Source organism: Protomyctophum bolini (genome assembly GCF_963924005.1).
Source record: "Protomyctophum bolini genome assembly, chromosome: 18".
NCBI classification, from domain to species: domain Eukaryota; kingdom Metazoa; phylum Chordata; class Actinopteri; order Myctophiformes; family Myctophidae; genus Protomyctophum; species Protomyctophum bolini.
The window spans coordinates 17981462-18001044 of record NC_137879.1 but is presented as its reverse complement, the minus strand read 5'-3'; the positions used below and the strand labels follow the sequence as shown (position 1 = coordinate 18001044).

The following is a 19583-nucleotide window of genomic DNA, read 5'->3' as shown; positions in this document are numbered from 1 at the left end:
TCACAACAAACTGCAAACCTTTTCAATAATCCATAAAACAGCAGTTATTCACCAGATAACTGCATTCGCAGAAGCCTCTTCAGAACTAATTCTGCGTTGTCCAATAGACCTGTCATTCTCAACAACGCATGCCTGTAGTATTTGTTACCTCAGATTGTTACCTTGGATCATGATGGAATTTATAGGACCTGTTTGTGCCAGATTTCTTTAAAACACACTTTTTGTCCTACAGATGTTGTCCTAAACTGACATATTATACATATTATCTCTGGGGTCATGTGATCAAGATTTTTCTGAATTGTGTGTGCGTGCACATTTGTGTGTATCAGACTGATCAGCGTGACATTTCAAACAGCCAGCTGGTCAATGACGACTATGTTAACCTTGTGAATTTCTAATTGCAGATTAGATCCAGGTTATGGGATATGTGTCTGAAAAGATATGGAGTGGAACTAACATGCACTCTCCATCCACCATGGGATCTACTACAAGCTGAGAGAGAGAGAGAGAGAGAGAGAGAGAGAGAGAGAGAGAGAGAGAGAGAGAGGTGTTCAATTCAAGGCCACATATGAGCTGGCTAACAACACAACATTTGTCCTAGGAGAGATTTGCATTCCAATGAGTGCTACTTTTTTAAATGTATACTGCACTTTTAAGTTGAATAAAAATCACGTGGCCAACTCGCTCGTCCATTGTGCGTTTGAAACAAAATTGTACTAGAGAAAGAAACCAAAGCTCTACTGTCAGACAGTAAAGCTTTGCTCCAGTCAGCCTCAATGTAACCAGGAATATCCGTCGCCTGCTGACATTGTATTGACTGTCACTGCACCCCTCTTCCTCTTGTTCTACCCCTCTTCTTTCTCCAACTCTCTTGTTCCTTCTCTTTCATCCCCCGCTCTGTATCTCTCTGTCTCTGTCTCTCTTTCCTGTCTCCACTCTCCCCGTCCTTTGTGTCTCTGTGCTCTTTGATTCTGAAAGCACATCGCCACAGCATTCTTGTCTCTTGAAGGATTTCAACATAGTCTCTTGGTTTTGAGACCAACATGCCTGGACTGCCTGGTGGTCCGGTTGGTGGTGGCCTGGTGGGAGGCTCAACTATTCTATTTTTGTGGCTCTCGCTTTGGCCTCCAAGCGTCAGTCCAACACCCCTGTGGCCCTTCTGCCCCCTGCATGGAGCAAGTGCCATTATTGGACACAAACATAGTGAAGCTCCTATACCGTATATACAGAGTCCTAACAAAACATCATCTCTTTTTACAGAGTGGCACCATAGGGATCATGCTGCCTGGGGTCCTTGAGGAGATTCCAGGGGGTCCCCAGCTACATTAGTCAATATAGGTTTAACATTAGTTTAACCACAATAATTCTATATATATCTACAAGTTCACATGCTGTTGTGAGTTTGTAGATTAGCTATTAAAAAAACCTGCCATTGTGAATACTTTTGAAACATTTTAACAACACAAATCCTGTATTTTCAGATAGGGATCTGTGTGTGCGTCACAGGCTTGCAGGATGAAATCCAAGATGCACATTGGAGCCACACTGTTGCCATGTGCATCCACATCATTCAATTTGGTTTGTATTACTAATTGATAATGTTCTGTGAGCGATATGTGATGAGGGTTGAGGGTTTTCATCATGCAGAGAAACCTAGATGCCGGGAACCGAGGCTCTGCTAGTTGTTCCGCTACGCTTCAGTAAACATTGCATCAAGCAAAAATGTGAATATGAATAGCAAATTAATATGAATGCTATAGCAGCTGGGGTCTTCCTTGTTTGCTTCGCAGACAAATAAATAGTTTTTTTTTCTCTTATGTGTGGCAGTCACAGGAGTCCCAAAGGGATTTCCACCTCCTATATAAGCCAGGGGAGGCCTCCAGCCAGACCTGATTCACAGATGTTGGTAATAGGGCAATCTCGCCATAAGCTATAATCAATACGCCTTTTGCACTTAAAATAGAACATCCGTTCACTACACCTGAGCAAACTCTGCTTCTGCTGGTGTGCGTGTGTGTGTGTGTGTGTGTGTGTGTGTGTGTGTGTGTGTGTGTGTGTGTGTGTGTGATTGTGTGATTGTGTGTGTGTGTGTGTGTGTGTGTGTGTGTGTGTGTGTGTGTGTGTGTGTGTGTGTGTGTGTGTGATTGTGCACACACGCATGCTTGCTGCGTGAGTGTGCGCACACGTGCAGTGTTCCCATTCACCCAAGCATTGGTCTTTACACTGTAATTACTTCTCTTCTCCACCTCTTACTTACTGTATATCCTTCCCACAGGCAGCGCTCTCTATGAAATACTAACCTGCCTCTCTCATTCTATTTATATTCTGTCAATCTCTTAGCACAACAATAGCGTGTCCCTCTTTCCTCTCTCAACCTCTTTCTCTCTCTGTGTGATGAATCGCCTCCTTGGCCAATGGAGGGTACCTGTAAACCAATCAGAGGGCTCCCAGGAGGATCCTGTCAGATCATAGAGGTTAATAACATTCCACATGATTACCCACAAACTCTGGGATTAGAGGGTTGAGTTTGGGCAGGTTCCACATCGGTGGTAATAATTACTATTCCACAGAGTTGTCCTTCCTGGTTGTCATATAGGTGAAGAGAGTCCTACTCTCTTCTCTTCTCTTCTCTTCTCTTCTCAATTCCCCTAGCTGGATAACTTTAGGATAGACCTTATTTATTGGATCATGTTTGTGCTGCTGGACAAAAAAGGGCTATGGCACCATTTCAACTCAAAACAAGCACAACAAAATATATCAAAATACAAACCCCAGAAGGACGGCCCAACAACTGCATTGAAACTAAATGTCCACAGAATATATCTGCATGGCAGGAAGGGGCAGAACAACGGAATGCATGAATGATATATATTTTTTAACAGCTCCTCATGCAGAAAACAAAATCAACCACGGCCCTTTGATTTTCTAACACGGAGAAACAACCCTAACCTGCGTATCAAAAATGAACACTGCTTTTGAACACAACCTTTCCTCCCGTCTTCTCATGAGATCTGCTTTCATGATAATGCTGATGATACCATCAGTCAGTGGATGTATTCAGAGTGCTTCATGCTTAACAAGGTTACCTCATCTCTTCTCTACCAGCATAATCAATATGGAAATGCTGCTGTATCATCTACCATTATACATTTCAGACAATCGGTGATAGTAACCCTCGTTCCCCAGAGCTCTGATAAACACTGAAATGAGCAGAAAATGGAGAACTATGGGCCAATATTGACTAGAGAAACACTGGCCAATACCAATATTGATAGTTTGCTATTCATGCTTCCATTGATAACTAAACATGAAAGATCATCACTTTTATCAGCAATTATATCAGGTTATTTGCATAGGTGAATTTGAGTGTCTTCTCCCCTCTCTCTCTGTCTCTTTTGCTGATCGAGCTCTGGTCTAACGTCACACACAAAACCTCTATCCTTCATCTCTCCCTCTCTCTCTCTCTCTCTCTCTCTCTCTCTCTCTCACTGATCAAGCTCTCTCGGCAAGTTGTGCTGACATCAACCACTGCCTAACAACGCCAGTTTGCGCTGAAGGGCATGTCCATATTTATAATCCGGCCACACGGCAAACACAGATAACTTTAACTATAAGTTTGTCTCACTTTCTTGAGTGCAGGCGTAGAGGAATAGGAGACTTGGCTTATTTTGAGACACAATGATGTGATTACCCTTGTTTGCCGTGTATCGCACAATGGAGCGGAATTATGTCAAATTATTGTACTCACAAGTCACTGTCTTCGTCAACACAACCCTAAATTACACAAGACTCACACAACCTCCCAAAATGAAGGAGGTGCCAACTGCCAAGAGATTTGACTGCAGTCCGGGGGAATTATACGCCAAATCTCCTTCAGACAAAATTAGTGCGTCAGCTGCACTCAAAAGATGAAAATACATCATTTTTAAAGCAAATTTTTCCTTTTGCTCTGTATTTATTGTGTTATCTGTTGCCATGTTGGGGGAAATGAGCACACGAGAAAGCAACAAAGAAAAGCAAGGGGGTGAAGGTGATGCAATCTTGGTATAGGATCTGAACACTTTGTACTGCCTGAGATGATTATAGTGTGTGTGTGTGTGTGTGTGTGTGTGTGTGTGTGTGTGTGTGTGTGTGTGTGTGTGTGTGTGTGTGTGTGTGTGTGTGCGCACGCGTGCGTGTGCATGTCCATTCATGTGCGTGTCGGTGTGTGTGTGCACGCACATGCGTATACGTGTGCCCATAAGCCTTGAGTTAGTATGCATGTGTTAAAACTTGCCTGATTTCTTTACCCCCTTTTATTTATTTCCATGAATGTATATATACACATAATGTGTGTTCTAAGTTGTTTGATCTTTTTTTTGTGTGAGAAAATACAAAGCCTAACCAGAACATTACCACTGTAGCCCACGGGACGCAAACAGAAATAGCTGGCATTCACAGCTCTGTATTTTACCATGTTCTTCCCACCTCTCTCTCTCCCCCTCTCCGTCTGTCTGTCTGTCTGTCTGTCTGTCTGCCTGCCTGCCTGCCTGCCTGTCTCTCTCTTTCCTCATCTTACAAATTATGTGGGCATGGACTGAAATAAAACGTTGAATAACCGCTGAATTTGAAGAGCTCTGAAGGGAGGCGGCGGATCTCTTCTTCGCTTTTCTGCCATTATGAAACTGTGGGATATCTGGCCAGTGTGAGATAAAAAACCATGATGACATTTGAAACAAACAGCGAAAGCCTGCATAGAATGCATGGTGCTGTACTCTGTACTGTATGTTTATGGTCCACTTAGGCTAAAGATAGCATGTTGTTTAGACAGATGTATATAGGTTTGATGTTTACTTGTGTCCTATAGTGTCTTTGAAGCACTTTGTTCTCTTTGCACTGCACTTATGTGACTGTTCACCGTTTCATACCGTTTCTTGACTAGGGTTCAATGACAAAATTGGCTAGAGAAAGAGATGAACACACTTGTCTTGTATTTCCACAGTGAGAAGACTACAGCACCAGCTTATCTTTCAGTGGCTCTCAACGGGTTTACTGAGACCTGCTTGTACCATGCATGTTGGCTACATCCCCCCAAATCCTCTATTGAAGGTGTTAGAGAACAGAACAATTGCCCTGCCCAGTGGTTGAGAAACCCTTGATTGACGTTCAGTGTTTTCTCTCCAGAGGAAGAGGAGACCAAGGGAAGCATTCAGACATTAATCCTTATGCTGTCAATTCCGTTTTGGGCCGTTAATCTGTGACATGACATCAATGCCAGTGACTTGATGGAAACATGGGAACTGCTTCCATTACACAAAGAAAGAACACTCCAGATTCTATAGGCAGTTTTTCCCTAACTCTCCACTCTCCACTGCAGCCCCACAAATCTGCCGTGAACTATGTTATGCACAATTCATACAGACATTGGACCATCAGGTACCCATGCAGATATACACATAAAATGCTTGATACAAAATAAATGGACGTCCCCAGAAAGTAACACTGAGCTGCCATACATCCCCTCCCTCCTCTGCCTTTTCGTAATTTCCCCCCAAAATTGCTCACCTGGGCAGCCACCCTGCAGCACGCTGGCCACGGCCCTGTGAACAATACAGAGAGAAGGGGAGGGGGAGATATAGAAAGATAATGTGGGGAGGGTGATGAAAGAGATCAGAAAGAAACAATGGAGCGAGGGAGATAATCAGAAAGAGGAGAGGGAGATACAGTGAACGGGAGACAGAATAGAGAAAGAAAAGATAAGGAGGGAGATATTTGTTAGTATATAGGCAGCAATACAGACAGTGAGAATTGTGCTTATCTTGCTTAGTTGAATTATTCAGCAGGTCTGCACTGCTTCCCAGCATCTCCTTTACTGTCTGGCTTGTGTTACAAAGTGGGAAATATTGGGATTCCCCCGTTATGGCGAGATCTGGTCCTCCTTGTGCTGTAATTATTATGGATATCATGGCCATTTTCACATGAATAATTATAGATTAGCCTATACGCAAGTAGTTGCATTCCAGTATGACTATTTGAAATTTAAACAGCTTGCTTGACTCGGATAATTGACAAGACAGCTTTTCTAATAAAATAGGCTAACATTTCAGAGCAACCTATAGGTATAATGTTTATATGTCCTGGTGTTTTGGAAACAAGCCTGTCTATAATTTTGTAACACTGCACCCAGCCATTGACAGGATGACACAAATTGTGCAGACTTGGTTTCATGTTTAATGGTAACGGTGTCACTTATTGTTGCCAGCCTGTAATAGCCCCATTTAATTCAGTAATTATATATTTCTGTGTGAGTAGCCTATAAACAACAGAACACCACAGATTGCAGCCTATAGTGCAATACTGTAGGGCAGGCTATTATACTACTACTACTGACTGAGGGAGCTACGGGAGGGGTGGAGGAAGGGAGAGAGATAGAGACTCTCACCTGGACATATTCTCTCTCTGGGGGCGGTGAGCCTTTTCCAGACCCAGTTTAGTGAAAATCCCCACAAGGGCCATGACGGCCACTACTCCACATATGATATAAACGATCAAGTTCGTTTTGTCTTTGGTGGTGTCGTGCATTTTGTTGATCTTCTTGAAGGGAGTTTGTCCGGTCTTCATCCACACCGGGGTATCGTAGTTATTACAGATGCTCTGATCCAGCCGCGAGCGCTTGATGGAGCAGCAGAAGCGGAAGCCACAGGTGCCGCAGCAGTACAGATAGTTCCCCGTCTTGCAGATGAACGGCGGATCCCACTGACCCATCACGTCGTAGTAGCCCCGACATTTGTCCTCGACGTCCTCCTCCACGCTCTCCTCCTCCCTGGAGCCGTTGGAGGTGGCGATCATGACGAATCCGCCTAGTAGCCCCGGCTCGCCGTCAGCCTTGCACACGAGGGCCATAACTTTGACCAACAAGTAGCCGAGGAGAAAGTATTTCCCTCTCATTGTGCTCTCTTCCCCCGTTCAACTTCGCGCGGAAAGGGAAAGGACTCGAAGGAAAGAAAAGCGCACCGCGTAGATATTATGAAAAGTCCAGAAACATGCGTCCAAACGGCAGCGCACCGCCATCCGCGGAGATAAGCATCTTCACGAATAACGTGTCCTCATCCAAAGACGTACAATTATACCAAGCATTGGGTCGACTTTTCATGCAATAAACTGTTGCTGTTACCTCAATTACCGTTTTCCAAGTGACTGCGCATTCCCGAATCGTGCGCATATGTAGGCTATATGTCCTTTCAAAAACGCATTATATAGTCTCCAATTTTGAGTGAAGTGCATCACTTCTATCCATCGGCGCGCTCTTGCGCACGACAGTAGAGGCAGAAGTAAACCGCACCAACGACGAGAGAGCGCATAAAATAATCAGGGGTGCGCGCAGAGAGAGAGAGAGAGAGAGAGAGAGAGAGAGAGAGAGAGAGAGAGAGAGAGAGAAACAGGGGGAGGAAAGAAGGATTGCGAATGCTGAGGAGAGTGAGTGAGAGACTATTGTGACATCAGATGATAATCCTCTCTAAAATGCATGCACACAAATGTTCATTTTAGCTGTCTAAGAAAAACGTGGGAGATTCTTTTTTTTTCACTTTATGCAGTTCTAGGCGTAGGCTGTCTTTGTTATAGAAATCCATAAGAAGCTTAATGTATTGCCGCAAGCGGTAGCTTGCACTCTTGCAGGGACAGAGGCGAAAATGTTTGCATCTGGAGGCATGGCACGCTTTAGCAAGATTTCAATGATTTCTGTTTTTGAAAGGATTAAGATTTACACAACCGCCATATTCTTGTCCAAAATTACAAGGACAGCGATACAACCAAATGAGATTGATGTTATTTTGCATATGTGGTAATCCATTTGAAAGTTAATTGCTATTAAAACTATTGAAAGATGTAAAATAAATAATGTATCCTATTTGCTATAGTTATAGTTATAGTTTGCAGGTATTTGCAAAACCAAACCAAGTCAACCAAAGTCAACCAAACCAGAAACCCCATGGGCCCTGGGACTTTTCACAAACAAAAGGGACAGGCCATGCACACAATGGTTTCAGTATTCATTTATGATATATTTTCTCTATTATTAAGGTTATTTTGTTGTGGAGGGTGCAGGGCGGGGCGGGGGTCGTGAGACATGGCCAAAGCATTTCCGGGGGTCCCCAGCCAAAAATCAGCCTAAAACATTACAGTTACTATATAGGCTAAAACATTACAGTTACTAGGCTATATAGGCCACGTTTAGTTGCAGGTATAGCCTACAGTATACTGTAGGAGGCTATACCTGCAACGGTATACTGTAGGCTATACCTGCAACTAAACGTGGTGCATTTTTATTCTGTATTGTATACAGGGAGTGGGACACACCATACTCCTATTGTTTAACGCACGGATTATTGGTATACGTTAAGAACAGTGGCATATCTTTCTAAGAAACTATACACTATAGTGTCATATACATAAAGTGCTATTTAAGTTACAGTATAGCCACATTATGCATCTAATATATCCCAGGTGCATGGGAAGGGATTTGATTCAGTTCAAGGAAAACGTCATAATTGAAACATCATGTGATGACATATGAGATATAGTGCCATAAAAAGGTTGTTCTTTGCTTTATGAATGTCAATGGCATGAATGTGTTTGTCAAATACTGTAGCCAAATTGAAAAGGCAACAACTGAAATAGTTTGGTTATAAATTGGGGAAAAAACAATCTGGATTACAACATGCTATTCAGCGCCATGCAGTCTCATGGGTAGCATGTTAACCTTAACCAATGAATGAACCATGGCAAACACAATTGCAACTGTCCAGGGTGCTTAAAAAGCTCTGCCTCTGCCCAAGGTTCGAATAAAGCCCACAAACGGCTGTAACTGTCCAGGGTCCCCCTGCCTCTGTCCAAAGTTCTGATAAAGCCAACTGGTTGTCCAGGGTGCTGATCATCCCGACCCTGCCTCTGTCCAAGGTTCTGATAAAGCCCCAAAACAGCTGTAACTGTCCAGGTGCTGAAGAGCCCTGCCTCTCTGTCCAAGGTTCTGAAAAGCCCACAAATCCCCGACCGCCATGACAACCGGGTGGGGGGAGGCAATAATAACCACAAGAAAAAACGGATTGGGTATGGGTAGTCTAAACAGTCTAGAAATTATGATAAATATTATTTTGCTAAACTAACTTAAATCTCAGCTGAGCTGAGATAATAATGATTAATACTTTCTTTCTTTCTTTCTTTTGCTCTTTCTTTCTTTCTTTTCACTATATGATAGCAAACTGTAGAATAGTTTGTCCAGTAGCTTTAGTTTATTTATACAGTATAGGCTACTGTGTCACTGTCACAGTATGCTACTGTAACGTCTCAGTTTCCCTTTGGGGATTAATAAAGTATAGGCTATATCTCAATCTCATATCATCATCTCAGGTATTAAGGATTAAACAATGTGTCAGATATATAACAGGTATTTGCAAAAAACAACCGACACAGATTTTCAACGGCACGGAGGACTTTAGTTAAACAGGCACTCTAGTCGATCACCGATATAGCGAGTTCGACTCGACACTCGACACAGCAGCACAACAAGAAACAAGTTAGAAATCCGAACGCCAGTACTATTTGAAAAGTGTTAAAAAGCCGTTGGTTTTGGACAACGCAGTAACAAATATGTCCGGGACCGGGAGTGAACAAGACATCTTCCTAAAGGCCAAAAACCGAACTTTCTGCGGACTGGACGAAGGTAGCTGACTCTTGACTGTTAGCTTCTAACGCTAAAGCTAGCCTAACGCACTGTTCCCCTCTATGCACTGCACTGTGGTCTGTTTATTCAACACGTTCAAACGTGCGTCATAATAATAATAATACTTCTTTGTCTTAATATAAACAATAATTTCTATGCGACTCTGCACTGTCTGGACAATTGTTGTTGTTTACAAAATCAAGTGTCAAGTGAACCTTCTTTCTCACACGACCAACCTCCGCGTATTTCTGTAATACTGTCTGTAATGAATGAAGAGCATTTCAGTTATTTTTAATTGCAATGTTTCATGTAAAAGAACTGCAGCTATACTTTATTCATTCATCTACGACGTTACAAACAAGTGTACAAATATATCCTAGCCTACCTACCCTAAAACCTAACCAAAGAAAAATGGCCTGCCCCCATGTATTCGTTCGTACCACGTGTGCTTCCTAGGCTTTGTTTTGACAACACAATACGGCGTGTTCACGTTCTGTTACCCAGTAACCTCTTACCCAGTATGGGTACAAGTAGAGTGGACACCTAAACATTGTGGGCTTATCAATGTTAAATTTACTTTCCAAAATGTAAACGATGCACAAACTTAATTTCACCCAGATTCTGATTCTAAAAACAAAATACGAATTAAAAAAGAATAAATGTATGCTTTGGAAAATGGACAAAAACCCCAAAACAGTATACATGATGTGGACATCATTATTATACCTAAACCGACCCTTAAACTTCGCCCAAAATGATTGGTTATCCACAGGGTTTGTAGCAATTGTAGAAATATTAGGCCTTCACAGGTCATAACAAAAGATTATGTATTTGGTTCCCCCACTCACACTGTTTATAAAAGTAATGTAAATATTAAATCAAATTTAAAAATTACACCCGTGTGAAGCGAGGGGCGCTCTTATTATTACGTCATCATGACGTAAAATAGACACTAAGTCGATTTGCTCAGAAACTATGACGTACAATTCTCTATTCACTGTCAATGGGAATTTGATATTTGTGTAAGACGAAAATCTACACTAATAGCTGAATATATGAGGGGCTATAGTTCTCGGATGCCCAGGTTGGCTAGGTATTTGGGCTGATAATGTGAGGCTTATGGTCATTGCTGGGGTTATTGCATTGACAATGCGTCACGACTGTCCAGTCCGTATATGAGTATATCTACACGGCCGCTGACACCGCCCACTGATACCCACTTTAAACTCGCTGGCTAGCCAACTAGATTTATATTCATCCTTGTACAATGTAGGCCAGGGTATAGATGTATTTAGATATTAACATTGATACTATCTAGAGCCAAAGGCTATTCTAATAATAATAGCTTTGTTTGGAGTTGTTGCGGTCCAACTATCTTTGCTGTAGAGACCCAGAGCAAGTTGAGCATAGTAGTGCAAAAGATTTACTGTAGATCTATCACAGATAAAGAATACTGCAAAGCCCAACAGCAAAAGGTATTTCAGGATTCCAAGCGTGATAATCACATTAAGCGATGCACTCTTACCCTCATCAACTCATTGATTCAGTGCTTGCTTTACCTCTTGTCAGTGTTGCCACTGCCAGTGCTTGCTAGGCCTGTATTGGGGAAAGTTGATTGCATAGGGGCTTTTCAGGCGGAGAAATTCACTTTTTCCAGTGTTACGTTATTTTCTTTGAAAACAAGCCCCCTGTGCATTTGACTCGAATGTATGATGATTAGTATTGTTTTGAATGCACCATCTGCCACCTGAGAAATCGCTGTGATTTATGTTTGAAGTTTTACTGTACTTGCCCAGATGAAGCCACACAAAGCTGCCGTTTCTTAGCTGTCACGGGAGCTTTGGAAGCTCCTTTTCAAATCATTTATTTTTTCTTCTCTCTCACGCGCTCTCTTGTTCAAAGTTGGTCTCTGAAATAGTTCATACAACTGACTGGAGAGAGCGCAATATTGGATGCTGTACTGCAGGGTGTGTTCAGACTAACACAAAGTCGCCCCCCCCCACACACACACAGAAGCTTTATGAAAGCTTGACAAATCGTGTCGCTTGTTGCAGGCATCTACAAAGAAGATGGCTGATAAATCGTTATACTATTCCTGTATGTGCAGTTGTGTTTGCAGCCTTGCACGTTTGTGTACATTGAAAGTGCACAAACGTGCAAGCACATATGCAAACATACAGCAATATATGCACACACAGGCATGCAATGTTCACTATGTTGTATGCCTGCAGAGTGCACGTTTAGTGTGTAGTTTGAATACAAATCCCCTCACACAAGTGAGGGCATAATCTGTACAAAGGTGGGTGCTGTTTTGTTATAGATAAATAGATGTGTGAGCGGAGACCAAATTCAGAAAGTATTGTGTTGAGCTGCTGGAGTTAAAAGGTATTTTGGAGAAACTTTGAGTCCAATAATCTTGTCAGTATCAGTATTGGCTGATAAAAGTAACATTTGCAGCCTGCCAGTATTTTTTATATTGGTGCATCCCTGTATGTTGAAACAATTTCTTCCACATTTCATCCACATTTAAATATGGTTATCATGTGGCTTCCACTGGTACAAATAAAATGTGATTTAAGTGATAATGTTGTTTTGTTAGAATAAGTGTTAAATAGTTATATATTCCGATAGAAATCGAGTGTTTGTTCAGTAGTGTCGCTCCATCTCTCCAGCTCTTTAGTAAACAGACATTTCATTTTCAGGTTATGATGCCAATCTAATAAATGCAGGATAAAGAAGTGAAAATGGAAGTATGAAACAAACAAAATAAAGTGCAAACTAAATTGGAACTCGAACACAGGCAACCATACGATAAATGTAAATTATTTGCAGGTGTCTCTGTCCTGATTGGATGAAATGATCTGTTTACTAAAAGGTTGGAGAGACTTTAACAAAAAATATCTCTTACTAAACTGATTTGAGTTTTGAATGAGTTTAATGACCTAGTGGTGTTTGTTGAATTGACCTAAATTACCTCACCTAAGGGTTTTGATAGGGTTGTGAAATTAATTAAGTGGCTACGCCACCAGGAACATTCGCCTACTTTCTAACCAATCTGATGGCATAGTTACTGTATGATATCAGATTCTTAGAATGAAGTAACATTTTTACTAAAAGACTTAAGAAACTATCTCAAATAAATGTGCCCCAGCTATGCATATGGTTAATTTGGTGCATTCTGCCTCGTCACACAAAATCCTGCTGCTAAATGAATATGAGAAGGCAGGGCTGTTTGTCAGTGGTGTGGTGTGTGAGTGTGTAGCACTTGACCTATGTAGACACTATCACCCACGTCTTTTGTTTGTTTGTTTTTCCATTCCGTGCCCGCCTTGTGCCTTAAGTTGGTACAGTACGTGACTCACCCACTGGTCTGCAGCTAAAGCTCTATGCATTCATTATCACAATATACAGTACTGACACTCCACAGAGGATGATACATGAGAATTCAGAATCAGCGCTCTCTGACATAATTTGGACTTGCAGATGGCAGTGTATTTTGGAGCTGTGTGCTACAAAAAAAATGTAAAGGCATATCATTATCTACAAGATGGTGCTCTTTGTGGACTTTTTGTTTCAAATTAGTATTGATTTATTTATTGATTTGCACAACAGGAATCATATACATACATAAGTATACTACTACTTTCATAGGAAAGCTGGCAGAATATTGTTGTGCCGGTGAGGTAAGAAAGGCTTATAAGAGAACCTCGCCGTTAACACTACATGCAATTTGCATTTATAAAAACTATCTATCTATATAAAAACAATAAATAAATAAAAACAGACCATAAAGTATAAGAAAATAACAAAAAACATTGCAGAACATACTGATCAGAAATGACAAAATAAGACAAAGAAACAAGATAAAAAGAGTTTTAGTAATAACAGAATCAATAGATTATCTCTATTTGCGACGCAGTTGCTATGAAAAACTGCATTTCCTGCCAGTCGTGTCACGTCACGCCTCCATATATGGTAATGCCTCGTGACACACTCCTTAATCCTTATACAGTATGGCTGTCTCCATGTCCATCTGAGATCATCAATATATCCATCTGACATCTGTCCCTCGTGCTTCTCAACTGTGCCGTATTAAAAAGCTCTGTTGTTTCAGGCCTGAAAACGTCAATTAAAAAAATCACACCCTTGTGAAATGAGGCGCTCTTGTCATCGTACATACATTTTATGTTAGCGGACATTTGACATTGCTACATAAGGTTGTCCCTTATTGGCCAAGTGCTCCCACCAACACGTGATTGGTTAGCCGATTTGCTTGTTTATATATGACCTTCAATGTCAATGGCGTTTAATGTTTTGATGTTTAATTTACGTCATATTTAGCGGAATTATCATCTCTTATCATCATACATCATCATGCATCATCTCATACTGGCCAATCAGAATGCCTGTGATTGGTTGGCTGATTTGCTCGTTTACATTTTCCCTTCAATGTCAATAGTGTTTAATTTACGCTATATTTAGCGGAATTCTGATTTCTCCGTTAATTGTCAATGGCAAATATTGAGACGGGTGGGGCAAGGTTTAACAGACATTTGACAATGTCTAATGTAATTCAGTCCCTGTTATGCCCTTATATGGAGATCTCTGATGTCATCAATATTTTGCCCAAATATGGTAATATTCATTAACATGGTGAAACACATCTTGATGTCATCATCAAGATGTGTTTCACCATGTTAATTATATTTTTCAGATCTACAGTTCTAGGAAACACAGATTGGGGGTACTTTTTTATTATTTCCACACAACAGCTCTAAGGTATATTAATGACATAGTAAAATGTCAAAACTAGGCGAGCTGGACAGAAACCTCTTTTATCAGCTTTACTCATCTGGTTTTCCAGAGTGGGGTCCTCTCTCTCTCTCTTTGCTTTTGATTCTTTGCCCGAGTTTCTCTGGAGGAAAGAATTATCATCAGCACATGAGGAGAGAGACATGGAGAGCATGTTAAGCGCCGAGGATGCGGATCAGCTAGAATTCCCCGCTGTGTGCAAGTAGGGGGGATTTGTGAGTGTGTGTAGTGTGTCTACATATCTGTGGCTTTGTGCTTGTCTCACTGTCTTTCTCTCGCTCACACACGCACGCACACACACATGCATTCACACACTCATGGTGAACTAGGCCTGTCAAATGATGGTTCAATATTTGCATATTAATTGAATTATATATTTTTTAAAGTGCACTTCTCGAAGTGCAGATCTCCGCAAAATGTGGAACTCGATTGCAGGGATTCGTAGCCAATCCGAATGGAACATGGAAGATTTTAACTGATACATCTTGATCACATGACTCCAGAGATGATGTGTACCGATTCTTTTTCAGCGAAGATGATTTTTTATTTCATTTTACTTTTTGTAAGAAAATGCTAAATATTGAATATTCTAATGTATTTTGTAATGTTATTCCGTACTGCTGGGTTATGTATTATGGCGATGGCTCAGGGAGAGTGGCTGTATGGTAATCGTAAGGTTGCCAGTTCGCACCCAGGCTCCCTCAGAGTTGGTGTCGAAGTGTCCTTGAGCAAGATTCTGAACCCTTAATTGCTCTGATGTGCTGGTTGGTGCTTTGCATGGTTTTCCGCTGCCATAATTGCGATTAACGATTGTGTTTTTGGCAATGAACATTGGAACGTATGAATAAAGACTTACATTTCTGTTTGCCTGGTAATCAAACAAAGCCCAGTGCAGATATGACAAATAAGTGAAATATACAAAGAAATTACAGACATATTCATTATTTTTATACTTTTTTGTAAAAGGTAAAACAAAATGCGAAAATAGCTGATCTACAAGCTTACAATGCGTCACAAATATATATGCTTCTAAACTTCAGTAGCTCAAATCAGATACAATCAATCTATAGCAATGATTAGGGTGATTAGAGGGGGAAATAAGCAGTCAGATGTTCAATACTTACCTCTGGGAGTGCATAGTATACAGTTGGGTTTAATTGTGGTCATATGCAGTAGCAGTTGCTGTTAAGACAGTCAAAGTTTAAATAAGAATATTAAAAGCAAAAAAATCGTCCTCAATCCTAAATGGGTTAAAAGAGATGTCATGTCAGGCTGCTTTTCAAAGCCAAGGCTGGGGGAAGGAATCTGGCACCTGTTTCTTTGTTTATTCTTGGCTGGAGTCCATTCCAAGGTAGAAATTGTGAGTTGAGGATTTGGACTGAAGACGTTTTATATCAAAGGGAATCCTTTGATCATATACAGTGCCCCACATTTCCCCAGGGAGTTTATATTCCACCATATTGCACATGGTGAGTGTTCCCTCTGAATATTATATTACCAATACTACTACTGTACTAGCTACTACTACTACTACTATTGCTACTAATAAAACTATTACTAGTACAATATGAATATTATAAAACAATACATGGAATTCAATTAAATAAAATAAAAATAAAAGCAGTGTGCTGAACATAGAATAAAAAAACACTTGTTTGAAGTGAGGTGCGTTCCTTGAATTGATTTCTCTCACTACTTTTAGTTAAAGTGCTCTAAACGAGTGCTTGTAAAAATAAACAAACAAAAGATCAACCTCACAGAAGACTTAAGATGAAGCAAAAATGTCCTCTTTCCTGTAGATCCGAATGTGTTTATCCAACTAATTTATTCCTCCCGCTTTCCAGATGCGGAGAGGGAGTGGAAGGGACCGTTCTGCTTCATCGTGGCCGCAGACCCCCAGCTGGGTCTGATGAAGGCCTGGAGTGAGGGAGACTGTGATGGTGGAGGGGACGAGTGGGATGAGGAGATCCATCTCACCAAGCAGGCCGTGGCGGCTGTCAATCAGCTCAACCCCAGGCCCCGGTTCATGGCACTGTGTGGAGACCTGGTGCATGCCATGCCAGGTAGGAACAAAACACTGTCTACATGTCTGTGTCAGCTAATGTACCGTCTGGACTGTCTGATAGTTATTCTACAGATCTGCTGCCTGTGTGTCGGATATTCTCTGGTTGTGTCTGAAATCAACCACTACACACTATTCTATTTTTCAGATGTAGAAGTAATTTGTGTGTGCCGGAAGGCATAATTGATTATTGTTAACCTGAAAACACCTGCGACAGCATCTGGGTTATGTTGATCTACAGAAATCAATACACCTAGCTAATCAGTGACTATAAAGCAGAATAACCTGTTGAGATGGATGTGCACACCAGATCACATTCGAGCATAACGGTACAAGCGCAAATCATCAAGGCTGTATATGTCCATAGACAAATAAATTAATGAGAGCATTAATAGAGCAGCGATTCTCAACCATATTATTTTCAAGGACCCCCAGTTTGATATACACCAGGCTAGTGTTAATTTAACTCTGAGAGTGTACAAATTGACCCAAATTGATTTACAGACCCATAAGCGTCCATTTGGGCCGCTGGTTGTACCTTGACCAGACGTTTAGAACCAGAGTATTACAGTATTACTGTTGTACATTCTACCCCAGACTCTCTCACTACTGTAGCTGACAGTCTGACACATGCCAGTACAGGCTCTCCGATACCCAATCTGTCTTTAAAGGGAATAGAAAATGTCTGTAGTATAAGGATTAATTTATCCTGCCTCCCCCTGCGGACATTGTCCTAATCTAATTAATATACTCTATGAGGAGATAAGTATTAGTCCAGGGTCAGTTACAGTACATGGACACTGGGCTCTTACAAAATACCGTACAGCTGTTTTTAATGTGGAAATCCCCGCAAATTCACTGCATCAAAGGCTTGCATGAAGTACTGTGTCATCTTATTTCCATTCCCTACAGTAAGAGGAATTGTCTGAATCCCTAAATGATGTCTGAACGCCCTCCATAGATAGTAGAATAAAGACAGTTTGAACTAGTTTAACAACCAGAGTTATCCAGAAATCTGCTTTGGTGAGAGACATGATTTCTGTCTAATGCAGAACACTCATTGGTGACCACTGTAGTAGACTGTCTATCACTGTTTGTTTTTTTCTTTTCTTTTTTTAATCCAGTTGCAGTTTTATAATAGATCTCTGAATACCTTCTATAATGGCTGCATGGTGTTGTTCCAGCAGCCATTGTCATAATATCTTGTCTTGGTAGGTTTCAATCAGTGATGGGAGATGAATTGGCCGATTTTAGTTGTTTTTAGATTAATCTGCAATCGGTTCGATTAATCAATCAGAACGATTATTGAATCGGTCTGATTAATCGGTCTTTACAGATAAACAAGCCCAAAGTAACAGCTTGAACAGATCTATAAGCTAAGCTCACAATATTAAATATAAAGGTATTAAAGTTAAATCTGACTTGCCTAAGCATGCAGTGCAGACACCCTGTTACATGTATTTTCCAGTGACATCATCATTAGGCAGATTTTTTTTTAAACAATATTGTTTTACACAAATGTTTAGATTTTCATTATCGTGAGAACGATGGCTTCCATTTCCGCATTGCAACTTTTCAGGACTAGAAAGCCTACAGTTTCTATTAGCTTGGATTCCCCATCGATGAATTTTTTTCATGATTATTAGTGAGGAACTATTATACGTATGAAGATGGGTTGAAAAGTGGTGAAGTGTACCTCTATTTTAGTTACAGAATCATCTTCTTCTTTAGCTATGAAACACCAGCCTGCAATACAATACACAATAGTTATCTTTGCTTAGATTCATGGGTGTGTGAAGGCATGGCTGGGATCTGAATGTTATCGTTTGCACGGAGTTGTCACAACCTACAGTACTACAGTAGATGACACACTTTTCCTCTGTTGAATATGTTCAAACTTCTTAGCCTTAATACGCCTGTGTAAAATAACTTTAATTGAAATGGCGCTGGAACACAATGAGCTATGTTTGTAACGGTTGTTGCCAGGCACTAGGCATTCAGTATTTGAATGTACCGGTAAATCTCACAGTTCATGATCTGTGTCACATGCCATCACTACCTCTTCCTGTCTCTCTCCCATGTCCTAACCTAAAGAAAGTTTCTAAATGCCTCAAAAAGATTGTGATTGCAATCTCACATGGAATCAACGTGAATTTAAGTATTTGTTGATGTGTTTAACAACACAAAGGCCTGTAATGTGTGAAAAATACAAAGGCAAGAATGAAGGTAAAATATTATTGTTCTTTCTTCCTTGTCTCTAATAGAAATGCGCAATTGGTAAACAACTGAACTTACAGTGACAGCATGTGATGTTTATCTATGAACCTGGATGCCTCTGAGCTGTTTAAATAAAAGGCAAGCTCTAGCTTTGGAAAATGGTTCTGTTGCAGAACATACTGTAGGCTATAGGCAGCGGATGGGCATATGAAGACTTTTTGATATATGACTTTAGCTTGTAAGTAATGTGCTTAGCCTACACTCCTGGAGCAATGTATTGTTTCATCTATTCTTATGATAAATTTACTCCGGTAGTGTTATCCTCTCTGACGTTGAGTTATTGGGGCGCAAGGGCAGAGTATCTGTTAACCCATTTAGACTTTTCTTTTAGCCGATTCTAAAAACGCCATCTAAAGTTTTCTGGAAAAAAAATATATTAAAAAATGACAAAACATGATGTTGCTACAGTATATATACTGTACATAGCAACAACATCAAGGGTTCCTGGATTGAAAGGTTTTCCTGGTCTAAATGGGTTAAAAGTGAGGGGGACATAAGAACTCAAATAGTTGAAATGTCTCTATAAGATTGTGTATTTTCCACACTGCACCAGCCAGCACGGCAAGGACATACACTCATACACAAAATACACAAAACATACATACACAAAATCCGGCCCCTGGAGAACGTTCCTGTGGCTCCTGGGACATATTCAACATTTAAATGTTAAAGTATTATTTGATGGTTGGTTGTACAAAGACAATGGCATAGGGATGACCATTATTAATGTTT

At 40.8% G+C, this 19583-nt stretch overlaps 1 protein-coding gene across 2 annotated transcripts in view; it reads left to right on the top strand.

Annotated features, from left to right (window-relative positions):
• Positions 1-2358: 2358 nt before the first annotated feature.
• Positions 2359-19583, top strand: part of cpped1 (calcineurin-like phosphoesterase domain containing 1) — a 59320-nt gene continuing 42095 nt past the window's right edge. The window contains exons 1-2 of one of the 2 annotated variants that reach the window (XM_080788726.1): positions 2359-2474; positions 16357-16575. In XM_080788726.1, the coding sequence (XP_080644852.1) occupies positions 16422-16575 (154 nt within the window). In that variant the 5' untranslated portion in view covers positions 2359-2474; positions 16357-16421. Of the gene's footprint in view, positions 2475-9549; positions 9701-16356; positions 16576-19583 lie in introns of those variants that run through there. The other variant, XM_080788725.1, reaches the window with a different exon arrangement.